Source organism: Pelophylax lessonae (assembly GCF_965119305.1).
Source record: "Pelophylax lessonae genome assembly, chromosome: 9".
In the NCBI taxonomy this organism is placed as follows: Eukaryota; Metazoa; Chordata; class Amphibia; order Anura; family Ranidae; genus Pelophylax; species Pelophylax lessonae.
This window is the reverse complement of record NC_138776.1, coordinates 250,211,069-250,226,600: the sequence shown is the minus strand read 5'-3', so window position 1 is coordinate 250,226,600 and position 15,532 is coordinate 250,211,069. Positions and strand designations below refer to the sequence as shown.

General features: G+C 46.2%; 2 protein-coding genes across 2 annotated transcripts in view; one reads left to right on the top strand and one right to left on the bottom strand.

Annotated features, from left to right (window-relative positions):
- Window positions 1-15,532, bottom strand: part of LOC309564361 (uncharacterized protein) — a 1,000,117-nt gene that overhangs the window by 288,892 nt on the left and 695,693 nt on the right. The gene's annotated exons all lie outside the window — the stretch shown is intronic.
- On the top strand, window positions 1,792-15,070 carry LOC309562984 (uncharacterized protein). Its single transcript, XM_082267310.1, has 7 exons — window positions 1,792-1,904; window positions 2,286-2,406; window positions 6,040-6,201; window positions 6,277-6,367; window positions 11,678-11,763; window positions 11,845-11,947; window positions 14,216-15,070. The coding sequence occupies exons 2-7, from the start codon at window positions 2,296-2,298 to the stop codon at window positions 14,848-14,850; spliced, it is 1,188 nt and encodes a 395-aa protein (XP_082123436.1). The 5' UTR covers window positions 1,792-1,904; window positions 2,286-2,295; the 3' UTR covers window positions 14,851-15,070.

The following is a 15,532-nucleotide window of genomic DNA, read 5'->3' as shown; positions in this document are numbered from 1 at the left end:
TATGAGATGTCAAGAGCCCCCCCACCATCAGAAGTCAAGAGTCACCCACCCTTCCTTACATCACAATGCACCCCCTTACATTGAGCTGCTGCCAGGAAGAAGAAGCAGGTGAATATGGGAAGAAGAAAGTACAGGGTCTGGAGGAGGACCAGAGGAGGGCTGGAGTTAGCTTCCAGAGTCTGCTGAATGCTGAGACCAGGCGAGGCAGAGACAAGGTGGTGTTGCAGCTGTCGGGAGAGGTGCAGGATCTGTAGGAGGAGTTCTGCCCTCCTCTATGCTGCGGGCTGCTGAGAAGGAGGGGGGTGGGCAATGACGAGCCTTTCTGCAGCTGCACAGAGAAGTGCTGGATCTGGCAAATGAGTTCTGTCCTCTCTGCTGCCGACTACTGAGACAAGGTGGGGGCAGAGACAAGAGGGGTGCTGCAGCTGCAGGAAAGTAACGAGGTCCACATGAAATGACCTGGGGGGCCACATTCGGCCCACGTGCCTTGTGTTTGACACCTGTGATCTACGTGATTGCGTTTACTAGTCACAGCAGGAGCCAGACCGCGGGGGAGGGGCGGGTTCGATTGCCGCCGGGCTCCCGCAATCTTCGGGGGGAAAACAGTGTTAAAAAAAAAATAAATAAAATAAAATAAATAGGAAAAACAATTTTTTTAAAGCGCCCCCCCCCCCCCCCCGTCGCCTTGAGCTCGCGCACGAAAGAAAACGCATACATAAGTTGCGCCCGCAAATGAACACGGTGTTCCAACCACACATGTGAGGTATCCCCGCGATCGCCAGAGCGAGAGAAATGATTCTAAAAAAAGAGCTATGCTGTAACTCTAAACTGGTAACCGTTAAAATTTTTTAAAGCGTCTCCTATAGAGATTTTTAAGTACCGTAGTTTGTCGCCATTCCACCAGTGTGCCCGGTTTGAAACCGTAACATGTTGGGTATCTATTTACTCGACGTGACACCATCTTTCACAATATACAAAAAAATTGGGCTAACTTTACTGTTTAGTATTTTTTTAAATGCAGTGAAATTTATTTTTTCCTCAAAATATTATGTTTGAAAGACTGCTGCGCAAATACAGCGTGACAAAAAATACTGCAACGACCGCCATTTTATTCTCCAGAGTCTCTGCTAAAAAAAAATGTAAATAATGTTTGGGGGTTCTAAGTAATTTTCTAGCTAAAAATGCAGATTTTAACTTGTAAACTTGTATCAGAACTAGGCCTGGTCCTTAAGTGGTTAATTAAAATGTAATATTAATAATTTTACCTCTCCCTCACTGGGCACACACTTTTCAGGCTTGTATCCACTACTAAAGCTACTTCTTGTCCACAACTGTGGACTACAACAAAATGGTGGCCTTGTACAGAAACCCGTCTCCAATTAAAAAGCATCAAATCGTACAGTATTACATTTATGGTTACATAGCAGCAAACAACAAGAGTTAACTGCAGATCCAATTAGTGTATCAATAATTACAACATTTCCGTTAGTTCTAGCTCTGCGTGCTACGATAAAATGGCCGCCGCCCCTCCAATACTGAGGGCACTTCCCCCTCTCACATGACAGAGCGTCGCCCTCTAGTGCTGGCTCTCTGTCACTCACAGGCGCTCTGTCGATAATGGGACGTTCTGTCTCTCAGTCACTCCGCAGGACGCCGCTATGGCAACCAGGAAGCCACAGGATGTTCCATCAGAATACCGCTGTTCAGATTCTGAAACCGGAAGTGACGTACGGGATTAGAACAATTTACTACGCATGCGCCTTGCGTTCCAATAGGTTTTCTAATAACAAGGCCGTGGAACGCACACAAAGGAAGTGCTGGAGCCACTGGGCGGAAATGAGGAAACTGCTTCCGGTGTTGATAATAGAGAGGAGACAAGCTGCTTCTAAGGGCTGAGTAACATTGTATGCTTATTATTTATTTGTCCTCATTTATATTTGTATAGACTTTTTTTTTAACAAACAAGATACAGACATTCCTAAAAGTTTGTATTTATATGATAGGGTGCTTAGCCGCACTGTTGAAAAAAAAAACAAAAACTGTAGAAATAAAATCATTTAGCCGCACAGATAGACTGATGTGTTCAGTGAGCCGGAGTTCAGCACAGGCGAGTGTGTAATGAGCAGATATGGCCGCCCCCATGTACAGAGAGAATGAGAAGACGCCGGGCTTTTACATTAGTGGTGTGGGGTGATCAGACCATCAATATGGAGCTGGTCCTATTCACACGTATAGCTAGAGATAGTAGAGGCCCCCTTTAACTTGTCACCTGGTCTTCTTTGCAGAGAGTTCATCATGGTCAGTCCCTTCCCGGAGTCATCACTGAGGATGGAGAAGGAGCGCGGTCACATGACCGAGAGGATGCTGAACCTCACCCTGGAGATCATCTACCTACTGACCGGAGAGGTGAGGAGGATTCTGGGAGGTCACATGACATCACTCTTATCTCTATTAATAAAACACAGACCTGACCGGAGAGGTGAGGAGGATTCTGGGAGGTCACATGACATCACTCTTATCTCTATTAATAAAACACAGACCTGACCGGAGAGGTGAGGGGGATTCTGGGAGGTCACATGACATCACTCTTATCTCTATTAGTAAAACACAGACCTGACCGGAGAGGTGAGGAGGATTCTGGGAGGTCACATGACATCAACTCTTATCTCTATTAATAAAACACAGACCTGACCGGAGAGGTGAGGGGGATTCTGGGAGGTCACATGACATCACTCTTATCTCTATTAATAAAACACAGACCTGACCGGAGAGGTGAGGGGGATTCTGGGAGGTCACATGACATCACTCTTATCTCTATTAGTAAAACACAGACCTGACCGGAGAGGTGAGGAGGATTCTGGGAGGTCACATGACATCAACTCTTATCTCTATTAATAAAACACAGACCTGACCGGAGAGGTGAGGAGGATTCTGGGAGGTCACATGACATCACTCTTATCTCTATTAATAAAGCACAGAGGTGACCGGAGAGGTGAGGAGGATTCTGGGAGGTCACATGACATCACTCTTATCTCTAATAATAAAACACAGACCTGACTGGAGAGGTGAGGAGGATTCTGGGAGGTCACATGACATCACTCTTATCTCTATTAATAAAACACAGACCTGACCGGAGAGGTGAGGGGGATTCTGGGAGGTCACATGACATCACTCTTATCTCTATTAATAAAACACAGACCTGACCGGGGAGGTGAGGAGGATTCTGGGAGGTCACATGACATCACTTTTCTCTGTGAATGTTCTCATTAATCCAGCTCATGGTATATCTTGTGGTAGTAGTCACATTTAGTTGGACTTGTCCTGTGAAGTTGGATACGATTCACCCAAGTGGCCTCCCTAGTTCAGATGAGCATGCATTAGGGTTGCACAAGAAAAGGTCAGAGGACCAAAAGGATCTTCCAAGGGGCTGCAAAAAAACGAGTGTTCCCCCCTCTGTCAACATGTGGGCAGATACTCCATGCCTGTATGGATCCCTTCAAAAGATGGTGAAGCCATCATTTGGACTTTGAAGCACCACCTCTACACGGGGAATGCCAATGTGGACTTCCACAACAGCTAAAAGCCATTGATTGGTCCTTGTAGCATTGCCTCTATCTCGGAGAAGCTACGCCATGCTAGCATGGACTCCTAAAGATACAAAGGAAGGTGCACTTCTAAGACTTACTGCGAGCAGCTTCAACATTCACTATAACACGGCTAAGCATTTGGTTACAATCCTAACCTCTTTAATTGGCAATATAGTACATCACATTCCGATCGAAGATGTCTGGCCATTTTTGCTGACGTTGGAGGCAAAAGAGGTGACGGTGTCCTACATTGTCACAAAATGCTTTTCTCTTGCATACCAACTGCAGAGGTCAACATTTCCTGAACTGAGGAATCCACGTGAATTGGCGGTGAAACATCTTGAACTTTACAGAACACATTAATTTGAATATCCACTTGCATACCAGCGACATACCTGGTACGTTGCTGGCCTTCAAGTGGTTATACCGGGATGCAGGCATCACTCTGGTACGGTTTTCAAAAGCCAGGGGTCGGCTCTCTGGTAACAGCAATCCTAGCAGCTAACTAGCCACTGGATTGCTTTTACAAGCAGCGGGAGGGGACGCCGCCCCTTCCCGCCCACCTCCTGCAGCTTTCTCTGACTCTTTCTTCCCACCGAGAGACCCAAGTGACCATCTGGGGCTTCCGCCAGCTGATCGGAGAGCCAAACAAAGCCCGAATTGGCTTTGATCGGCTCTTCGCTATGGTAACCCGATGATGATGACTCAACATCACTTCTGATTTTCTCAGATGTCAACGGCGTCGTCGTTAAAAAAAATCAAAAGCATTCCAAAACACCAATCTTGGTGTGATCAAATGCTTTTAACCTCTTGCCGCCAGCTGCATTTTGGCAGGCAGGCTGGCTCGGCTGCGCGAAACGGCGTAGGGGTACATCGGTCGTGGGAGTGGTGCTGGGGGGCAATCGTGCGCCACCGGCGGTGAGCTCCCGCCCCCACTAGGCAGCGGAAATGTTGACGCACGGGATCGGCAGCAGCGATTGCCGCCGGGCACCCGCGATCACTCCCTGCTGAGAGAGAAGGACGGTCAGCTGTTGTAAACACAGCAGGCCGTTGTTCTCTCTGAAATGATCACAGAGCGTCTGTGATCCTTCTATATAGGATCACAGGTCTCTATGCTCATTTCACAAGTCCCTCCCCCCACAGTTAGAAAACACTCCCCTAGGCTCACAATTAACCCTTTGATCACCCCTAGGTTAACGCCTTCCCTGCCAGTGTCAGTACAGTAACAGTGCATATTTTAAGCACTGATTATTTTCGTAATGTCACTGGTCCCCTCAATACCACCAAAAGAAAGCTCTATTTGTGGGGAAAAAAGGACATCAGTTGTATTTGGGTACAGCGTTGTACGACTGCGCAATTTTTCGGTAAACGAATCGCAAAAAATGGTTTAGTCATTAAGGGGGAAATCCTTCCGGTCCAGAACTGTTTAAGGGCAGAGAAGGGATTTGGGGTCTTATAGACCCCAGATCTCTCCATAAAGAGTACTTGTCACATACCTATTGCTGTCACAAGAATGTTAATTCGAAAAAAAAAAACAAAAAAAAAATGAAAGCAAGTGTAAATATAAAAAAAAACAAATAATAAAAAAATAATAATTAAGGTACCCCCGTTCCCCAGTACTAACACGCAAAAGGCCTGGGTGCATGGGAAGAGCGATCGTCCCAAACATATGAGGTATCACCGCAAACGTCAGATCATGGGCAGTAATTGTTTGGGGGTTGTAAGGAATTTTCTGGTAAAAAATACTGATTGTCACGTGTGAACAATAAGTGCCAGAAAAGGCCTGGACTGGAAGTGGTTAAAACTACTGCTAGCCATCTCCATTTATATAAACAAAGACCTGGCCAGGTAGGTAAGGATTCTAGGATGGTCACACTTTGAACCTTTTGTATAAATGACGCATATTTAAATGCCATTTATGTTAAAGCGGAGTTCCACTCAAAAGTGGAACTTCCGCTTTAAATGGTCCTGACCCCCCCTAACATGTCACATTTGGCATGTCATTTTTTTTGGGGGGGGGCAGGTACCTAGATTTGACAGGTACGCACTCCCACTTCTGCTCGGGCTGCCTAGGCGGCTCGGGTGGAAGTTCTCTTCTCCCCCTCCCTGCAATCTTCTGGGACACGTCACAGGTCCCAGAAGATTTCCCGTCCATTCAGGAAGCGCATGCGCAGTGCGCACCCGGCTGTGAAGCCGCAAGCTGTCACAGTCGGGTGCCCACACTAGAGATGCCGGCTCCACGGGGAAAAGACGGAGAGAACGGAGGCTCCCGCCGGCCGCATCGCTGGACCATGGAGCAGGTGAGTGTGTTTATTAAAAGTCAGCAGCTAAACTTTTTGTAGCTGCTGACTTTTAATAAACACAAAAGCTAGTGGAACTTCACTTTTAACATACTGAGGATGTTTAGTTCCCTTACCATGGTGGCATCTTGTTGTTTTTCTTTAAATTATAGAATTATATCGCTTTTAAGTTATGTGATGGCTTGGTTGCACCAAACCTGAAGAAGACCCAGAGCCCCTTTACAGTTCAACCGCCCCCCCTAACACCTGAGAGAAACAATGACAAGCAAATTGAAGAAGTCACACAGAAGATCATTGAGCTGCTGACAGGAGAGGTGAGCGGTGCTGGGAATTCTGGGACATTATCCAGTAACAGACAAGGGATGTGACTGTATCATTGTGTGTGTCAGGTTTCTACAACTCATCAGGATGCCAGTGAAGAATACAAGGATCTCTACAAGGACGTCATGATGGAGAACCAGCCTCTCCTCACATCACCGGGTAAGGGGAGACTTTCATTTTTTTATAAAGCAGCAAAGAGTATTGAGGACTCGCCTATATACACACCTCCTCTGATGTGATATAGAAACAATAGGGGTAATATACAAAGAGCGGTGCAAGATTAATGCTTGCACCACTCTTCTAAAATTAGGAAATGGAGCAGGTTCTGCTCCTAATTAACAAGAGGGGTGCAAGCTGCTATGCCCGCTTCAGGGCTACTCACTGAACGTATAGGGCAGCCCTGCTGAGCCAAAACACTTTGGTATTTCTGGGTAGGGGGGTGGGCGAGTGCGCTCGCAACCCCGGCTATGCTCTCATTTGCTACAGCACAAGCCGATCATCAGGTCCTGGACAATGATTTATGGGTGGAATCCCTGTTCTATGTCATGTCTGTGACAGAAAAAACAAAAAGCAACACAGTGGAGTCCTCCAAGGTTAAAGGAACCTAAACCTGTAAACAGATGGGGGGAGCAGTTCCACTATATACTGTAAACCAGATAGGTATATAAGTATGTGTAGGAAAATAGTCAACAACTCAGAATGGTATACACCTACCCCCCCCTGTAAATATGGAAATAGATCAGGGGGCATTATTTAGTATGATCGATGAAGCATCTAATGATGGTATTCTTGATAAAGAGACAGTTGAATTTTTGAAAGTTGAATCCAACAGGATACCTGTATTTTACTCACTCCCAAAAGTTCACAAATCTCTATTGGACCCACCTGGATGACCCATAATTTCGGGCAATGGTACATTGATAGAGTTCTGCAACCCTTTGCAACCAATCAGTTCTCATATGTAAGGGACACCCTGCATCTACTAACTATGTTGGATGATCTGACGCTACCACAGAGGGTACCATTTTACTTACTCTTGATATTGAGGCATTATATTCCTTGATAACTTATGAGAAAGGTATTCAGGCAATTGAAAGGATACTGAGCAGTAGAGCCACCATCAAAAGTAAACACAATGACTTCCTATTAAAGTTTTTACTCACCCTTAACAAATTTCAATTCAATGGCAAATACTATCACCAAGCACAGGGCACTGCTATGGGCACCAAGTGTGCCCCAGCTTATGCCAATATATATTTGGATGAATGGAAAAATTGGCTTTTTCTGGAGGGGTGATTTTATCCTGGTACAGGTACATCGATGACATCCTGTTTTTTTTGGACAGGAACCTCCAAGGGAATTGGGGTATTGATGGATGAGTTGGCAGCAAATCTTTAAAAACCTAAAGTTCATCAGTGAATAGCACCGTGAGAGGGTGACATTCCTGGATCTGACGGTTGAGATCACCGACCAACTGACTATAAAAACCACAGTATATAGGAAGTCTGTGGCGACAAATAGCCTGTTGCACGCGGATAGCTTTCACCCCTGACCCTTGGTCTGGGGTATTCTGGCGGGCCAGTATCTCAAGGCATGGGGAAATTGCTCAGACCCTGCTGATTTTGAGCTTGAGGCAACGGAGCTAAAACATAGGTATTGCAAGAGAGGATACAAAGACAGATGGCTCAATAGGGCCTATAGACAGGCCATTGAGACTGATAGGAAGGAGCTCTATTAAAATTTCGAAAGAAGGCACAAGGGGATGACAAGGAGGTCCGCCTATGTTTGCAGTACACAGAATTAGCAAACAAAGTTAGAGAGAAATGCGAGAGACATTGGTCCTTGTTGACTAGTGATCCAACAATAAGTAAATTTATTACCAGTTATCCAAAAATTGTATAGAGTTAATGTAAAGGAACACTTTGTAAACACATCAGATCTCAATGAGGAAAAATATCATTCTGGATATCTATACTGATATTGATTGGGTAATGTGTTGGGATCTATACTGGTATGGACTGGGTAATGTGTTAGGGTCTATACTGATATGGACTGGGTAATGTGTTAGGATCTATACTGATATGGACTGGGTAATGTGTTAGGCTCTATACTGGTATGGACTGGGTAATGTGTTAGGATCTACAGTATACTTGTATGGACTGGGTAATGTGTTAGGATCTATACTGGTATGGACTGGGTAGTGTGTTAGGAATGAAAGAATGCCACATCGTTTGTTGGAAATGAAAATTATCACCCTACAGAGAGCTAAATTTAAAGTCGCCCCGAAAATCAAAGTGAAAAAATGATGTAGCAGGCGAGTCCATTTAGCTGAAAATGCATTGCTCAAAATGGTACTCAGTAGTGTGTATGGCCCCCACATGCTTGTATGCCTTCCTGACAACGTCGGGGCATGCTCCTAATGAGACCACGGATGGTGTACTTGGGTATTTTCTCCCAGATCTGGACCAGGGCATCACTGAGCTCCTGAACAGACTGAGGCGCAACCTGGTGGTGTCGGATGGACTGAGGTATTCTATTGGATTTAGATCAGGTGAGCATGGGGGCCAATCAATGGTATCAATTCCTTCATTCTCCAGGAACTGGCTTCATACTCTCGCCACATGAGGCCAGGCATTGTCATGCACCAGGAGGAACCCAGGACCTGCTGCACCAGTGTAGGGTCCGACAATGTGTCCAAGGATTTCCTCCCAATACCTAATGGTAGCCACGGTGCCAATGTGTAGCCTGGAGAGGTCTGTGGGTCCCTCCATGTATACGCCTCCCCAGACCATCACTGACTCATCACCAAACAGGTCAGGCTGAACGATGTTACAGGCAGCATAACGTTCTCCACGGCTTCTCCAGACCCTTTCACGTCTGTCACATGTGCTTAGGGTGAACCTGTTCTCATCTGTGAAAAGCACAGGGTGCCAGTGGCTGACCTGCCAATTCTGGTGTTCAATGGTGATTGCCAATTGAGCTCCACAGTGGCAGGCAGTGAGCACAGGGCCCACTAGAGGACGTCGGGCCCTCTAGCCACCCTCCAGAAGTCTGTTTCTGATTGTTTGGTTAGAGACATTCACACCATTGACCTGCTGGGGGGTCATTTTGTAGGGCTCTGGCAGTGCTCAACCTGTTCCTCCTTGCACAAAGGAGCAGATACTGGTCCTGCTGATGGGTTAAGTTCCTTCTACGGCCCCGTCCAGCTCTCCTAGAAAAACTGCCTTTCTCTTGGAATCTTCTCCATGCTCTTGAGACTGTGCTGGGAGACACCGCAAACCTTCTGGCAATGGCACGTATTGATGTGCCATCCTGGAGGAGTTGGACTGCCTATGCAACCTCTATAGGGTCCAGGTATCCCCTCATGCTACCAGTAAGGATACTGACCCTAGCCAAATGCAAAACTAGTGAAAAACAGTCAAAAAAGGATGAGTAGGGAAAAAAAATGTCAGTGGCCTTGACCTGTAAAACCATTCTTGTTTTGGAGGTTGCCTCATTGTTGCTCATCTAGTGCACCTGTTTTTAATTTCATTAACACCAAAGCAGCTAAAACTGATTAACAACCCCCTCTGCTACTTAACAGACCAGATCAATATCCCAGGAGTTTACTTGACTTGATGCTTTACTCTGAATAAAAATTTTTCCTTCAATTTTTTAAAAAGTGTAGAAAAGCTAATTCATTAGGCATCTACTGGTACACAGCAACATAAAGTGGAAATCCCCTATCCTACTGAGGAATGTAGGACTGAGATATGGTTTCTGCTCGTATATGGTGGAAGGCAATAGGTTGGTGTTGCAGACTGGAGTCTATGCCATCTCATGCACCTGTAGGTCCTTCTACATTGAGAAGACCATCCAGACGATTCGTAAACAGGATCATATTTATGAGATTGAAACATACCATCTAAAGGCCCCAATTGCACGCCATGTGTGTTTACAACACAATAGAGATCCAAGATGTCTGAGTTTTTGGATGATTGAAGTGGTCCCAAATAATAAGAGAGGAGGTGACTTTTGGCGCTTTTCCACTACATGGAACCGAACGGTTCGGCTCGCTTTTGTGCTTTTCCACTGCTGGTACCACATGGTACGGTGTGGGAACGGTTCGGTACGGTACGGCAGCACTTTTCCACTGCATGGAACCGAACGGTACGGCTCTCTAAAACAGTACCACCTCGATTGTGGTTCCAATGGCACTTTTCCACTGCAAGTACCGGCTCGGCTCTACCCGGCCTTGCTTGGCCCTGTTTGCTTTTCCACTGCTGGTACCGCATGGTACGGTGTTGGAACGGTTCAGTACGGTTTGGTATGGTTTGCTTTTCCACTAAAGCAGTACTAAAGTTAAGTGGGTGGGATAACAACGATTCTCTGACCAATCAGTGGCTAGTAGTGACTGCATGCAAAGGATTGTGGGATATGGTACCGGTATGGTACCTCTTGGAACCACAATTGAGGTGGTACTGTTTTAGAGAGCCGTACCGTTCGGTTCCATGCAGTGGAAAAGCGCTGCCGTACCGTACCGAACCGTTCCTACGCCATACCATGCAGTACCAGCAGTGGAAAAGCACAAAAGCGAGCCGAACCGTTCGGTTCCATGCAGTGGAAAAGCGCCAAAAGGGGTTCCATACCGGTACCATATCTCACAATCCTCTGCATGCAGTCACTACTAGCCACTGATTGGTCAGAGAATCGTTGTTATCCCACCCACTTAACTTTAGTACTACTTTAGTGGAAAAGCAAACCATATCGCACCGTACTGAACCGTTCCAACCCCGTACCATGCGGTACCAGCAGTGGAAAAGCAAACCGGGCCAAGCAGGGCCCAGTAGAGCCGAACCGGTACTTGCAGTGGAAAAGTGACATTTGATCGCCTTGTTCTACAATGTGAAGCAAGGTGGATTTGTGAATTGGAGGCGACAAAACCACCTGGCCTCACAGATTCTTTCACTTCATTTTTGCCTTCACAAAATCAAAAAAGTTTATTTTTTTAGAATAATAATTAATGTACAGAGAGAGAGAGATGAGATAAATATACAAGGATGATATTAAAGAGGAGTTCCAGCCAGCTATAAAAAAAATAAGTCAAAAGCTACAAAAAGTGTAGCTGCTGACTTTTAAAAAACAGATACTCACCTGTCCCACAGTCCAGCGGTGAGCTCACCCCATCCTCTGTCCTCCCTCGACAGCGCCGGCATCTTCACTATGGGCACCTGGCTGTGACAGCTTGCGGCTTCATGCGCGAGTCGCGTGGCGCATCCTGGATTGGTGGATGCATTCTTCTGGGACCTGTCCATGTCCCAGAAGACTGCAGAGGGAGGAGAACTTCCGTTGATCATAAAATTAGACATAAAATCAGCCTAGTGAATGTGGGACACGCCCCACGATAGAGTTTCCTGCACCTGTTTTCTGGCACAGAAAGCTTAGTTAATTCCCTTCAATGTATTCAGTCAGTGTGTGTGTTTCCTACAGATGAATCCAGTAAAAGAAATCCCCCAGAGAGATGTCCCCGTCCTCTGTATTCCCGGGACTCCGCACAGAAACATCAAGACTGTCAGGTACTTGGAACTATCATTTTTACATTCAAAAAGATCTGAATTGATCGGAAACTGTTAAATGGTGTCAACGATTTCATCTAGGCAAACAGTGTTGTCATAATCAAAGTTAAAGAGGAAGAAGATCCATATGGGAGGGATGATGATCCATGTAAGGAGGAGGAAGATCTTCCAGATATCAACACAGGTGGGTAATAAACAGTAAATCCAGAGAAGAGTCACAGTTGTTCAGTCATTACAACAATCTCTTCTTCTCCCCCTCCTCTGTCAGTAGACAGTAATGGGGGGACAGTATGTGCCCAGTGGGGGAGTCAGGAGCCATCAGCCTCTATTAGACTCCGGGTCTCCTCCTCACATCATGTCATTGTGTGTTACCAGCCAAGAGGCGTGACCAGTCTCCCCCCACACACACTCTCTGGGGTCTCTCATACATCTCAGTACAGGGAGCTTCACTCTCATCTTTATTCACAGACCCCGGAGACACCAAAGCTGAGGAGAAGGAAGAAGGACATGCAATGATTAAATACGAGGACATTCTTCAAGAGATAGGCACTAGTGTGCTTTTATTTCTGTCTGTGACCCCCATCAGGAAGTGAGAGGATATCTCCTAAGTGGAGACATAGACTGCAAAAAAAATCTGACATGAGTTCAAACCCTTTCATACTCTATCCGAAGCTAGTAAAAAAAACAAATTGACTTTAGATACACTTTAACCACTTTCCCCAAAAAGACGTACCCGTATGTTCTCTGGTTGAAGTGGTTGTACAGGGACCATGGTTGCAACTGCAGACATTACACTGGTATTGCATTTTTCAGCCGGTGATTTGCTATAATCTAAAAGCAATCCTAAAGGCTAAAAAGCCACTGGATTGCTTTTACACACTGGGGAAGTGGGTCCTCCTCTCTTGCCACCTTCCCGGACTCTCTCATCCCACCAGGGAACCCAAAACTGAAGCTGGTGTCTCCACCAGCTTACCATTGAGAAGACTGAAGACCGGAACTTCCCTAATCATTTCTATGCTCTGAGACAGTAATCTCCAAACTGTGGCTCAGGGGCCAGATTCAGCCCTTTGCTTGTCTTTATCTTGCCCTTGGGGCACCATTCCTCCCACTGATACCATTAATGGGGCACTATTCCTCCCACTGACACCAATGATGAACACTATTCCTCCCACTGACACCAATGATGGGACACTATTCCTCCCACTGATACCAATGATGGGCACTATTCCTCCCACTGACACCATTAATGGGGCACTATTCCTCCCACTGACACCAATGATGGGACACTATTCCTCCCACTGATACCAATGATGGGACACTATTCCTCCCACTGATACCAATGATGGGCACTATTCCTCCCACTGACACCAATGATGGGGCACTGTTCCTCCTACTGACACCAATGATGGGACACTATTCCTTCCACTGATACCAATGATGGGACACTATTCCTTCCACTGATACCAATGTTGGGCACTATTCCTCTGACACCAATGATGGGACACTATTCCTCTCATTGACACCAATGATGGGACACTTTTCCTCCCACTGATACTAATGATGGGGAACTATTCCTCTTACTGACACCAATAATGGGAACTATTCCTCCCACTGACACAAATAATGGGGCATTATTCCTTCCACTGACAGCAATGATGGGTCACTATTTCTCCCACTGATACTAATAATGGGGCAGTATTCCTCCCACTGACACCATTGCTGGGACACTATTCCTCCCACTGATACTAATGATGGGACACTATTCCTACCACTGATACCAATGATGGAGCACTATTCCTCTCACAAATACCAATAATGGGGCACTGTTCCTCCTACTAATACCAATGCTGGGGCACTATTCTTCCCCACTGATATCAATGATGGGACTCTATTCCTCCCACTGACACCAATGCTGGGGCACTATTCCTCCCTTTGATACCAACAATGAGACATTGTTTACTGCCACTGATGCCAGGGCATTTTTATTCCCACTGGGAACAGTCTGGCCCTTCTTAAGCCTAATGGACAGTAAGTAGATTGGCCCTTTCTTTTTGGGAAGTTTGGAGACCCCTTCTCTAAGAAACCGGAAGCGACAAATATTCTGTCACTTCCTGTTTTGGTCTCATGTAAACAGGCTGTTACTGGCCTGTGAAAGCATTAGATCAAGTTAATCTTGGTTTGATCAGATGCTTTTAAGCACAGAGGGGAGATGTGGGGTCTATTAGACCCCAGATCTCTCAGTAAAGAGTACCTATCACAAGGCATGATGTTCATCTGCATTCATCTGATTTTGCATCTGAAAAACAGTTGTGCAAATACTGTGTGAGAAACAAAATTGCAACACCCACCAAATTTTCTAGCAAAAAAGCTGATTTTTACACTTATGTGAGAAGTTCCAGAAAAGGCTTGGGGAAACGTGGTTAAATGTTTGTTTATTTCCTTTCTCCTCTAGATGGGCTGTACAGGCAGTACAGCATGGAGAAATGTTCCGAAACCTCTCAAGATAACGAAGAATGTGATGATTTCCCTGCAGACTCTCCAGAGGAGCCTATCACCACAGATTTCCATCCATCACCTCACAGTGCAGGTCTTTTAGATCCCTCTACGCATGAAGAGAGCCCTAGTGATCCCTCCACTCCCGTAACATTTCACACAATCCATGGGACGTCTGAGAAGTTCCCATGCTCCAACTGTGGTATGTTCTTCACTCAGATAACGGCGCTCCTCACCCACAAGCAGACTCACACAGGAGAGACGCCGCATTCTTGTCCTGACTGCGGCAAACATTTCGCCCTGCAGAATGACCTCCTTAACCACCTTGCCAATCACGCCACCGAACAGCCGTACTCTTGCTCTTACTGCAGAAAACATTTCCTGAGTAAATCCCGCCTGGACCGTCATGAAATCATTCACACGGGGCACAAGCCGTATTCCTGCTCCATGTGTGGGAAACGCTTCACACAGAAGGCCAACCTGGCCCGCCACGAAAAGACTCACACGGGGGAAAAGCCTTTCGCCTGTCTCGAGTGCGGTAAATGTTTCACAAGGAAAGCTACTTTGATCGAACACCAGTATTTGCACAAGTGAATACGCACTTTGGATCGGACAGTGATGGTTATCTACGTACGTGCCTGTGGCATTGCAGTGGTGAAGAGCTTTGCTATTGTATAAAGATTCAAAGTTACTCATTTTGTTGCTAGGGACCAATAGGTCAAATCCCCGATGGTCAACATTGGTTGAGGGTGACGTCATGAATAACCCTGTGAAAGTAAAGAGGAACTGTTTTTGAGTCCATCTGGTGTTTATATCTTGAAAGGCAGTTAACTTTAAGGGCTGATCACACTGGAGTGGGATCCAGCAAGGTTGTTGAGATACCCTAATTTGGCTTCAAAGGGCCTGTGAGGAGGTAAACCGATGCCGGGATTGTGGTAGGAACACTTCACCAATGCAGCCACCAAGGTCTATATAAAGATGGGGGGTGACCCATTTTCTCGGCACCTTCCCTGAACCATAGGCATGCACACAGGGTTTGTCAGGTGTGGCTGGGCACACCCTAATCACCCCTTACGGTGCAGATTTCCCCTGCTGCTTGGGCCCCCTGTCATGTCCCCCCCCCCCCCCCCCCCCACAGTGCTGTTAGCTTCCATCTCCTCCTCTGACTTCTTTCTGGCTGTTGCTGGGGATCGTTTCAGGATGGAAAGTGGGGAAGGGGCTCTTAAATATTTAATTTACTGGCCCCTTTCTTTTCAGAAGGAACACAGTGTGTGAT

Excerpts from the sequence above, each read along its gene's own strand:
- LOC309562984 (XM_082267310.1), top strand. The coding sequence starts at position 2,296 with ATGGTCAGTCCCTTCCCGGAGTCATCACTGAGGATGGAGAAGGAGCGC. Across the intron at positions 6,202-6,276 it reads TTGAGCTGCTGACAGGAGAG|GTTTCTACAACTCATCAGGA; the intron begins GTGAGCGGTGCT and ends TGTGTGTGTCAG. Across the intron at positions 11,948-14,215 it reads TCTTCCAGATATCAACACAG|ATGGGCTGTACAGGCAGTAC; the intron begins GTGGGTAATAAA and ends TTTCTCCTCTAG.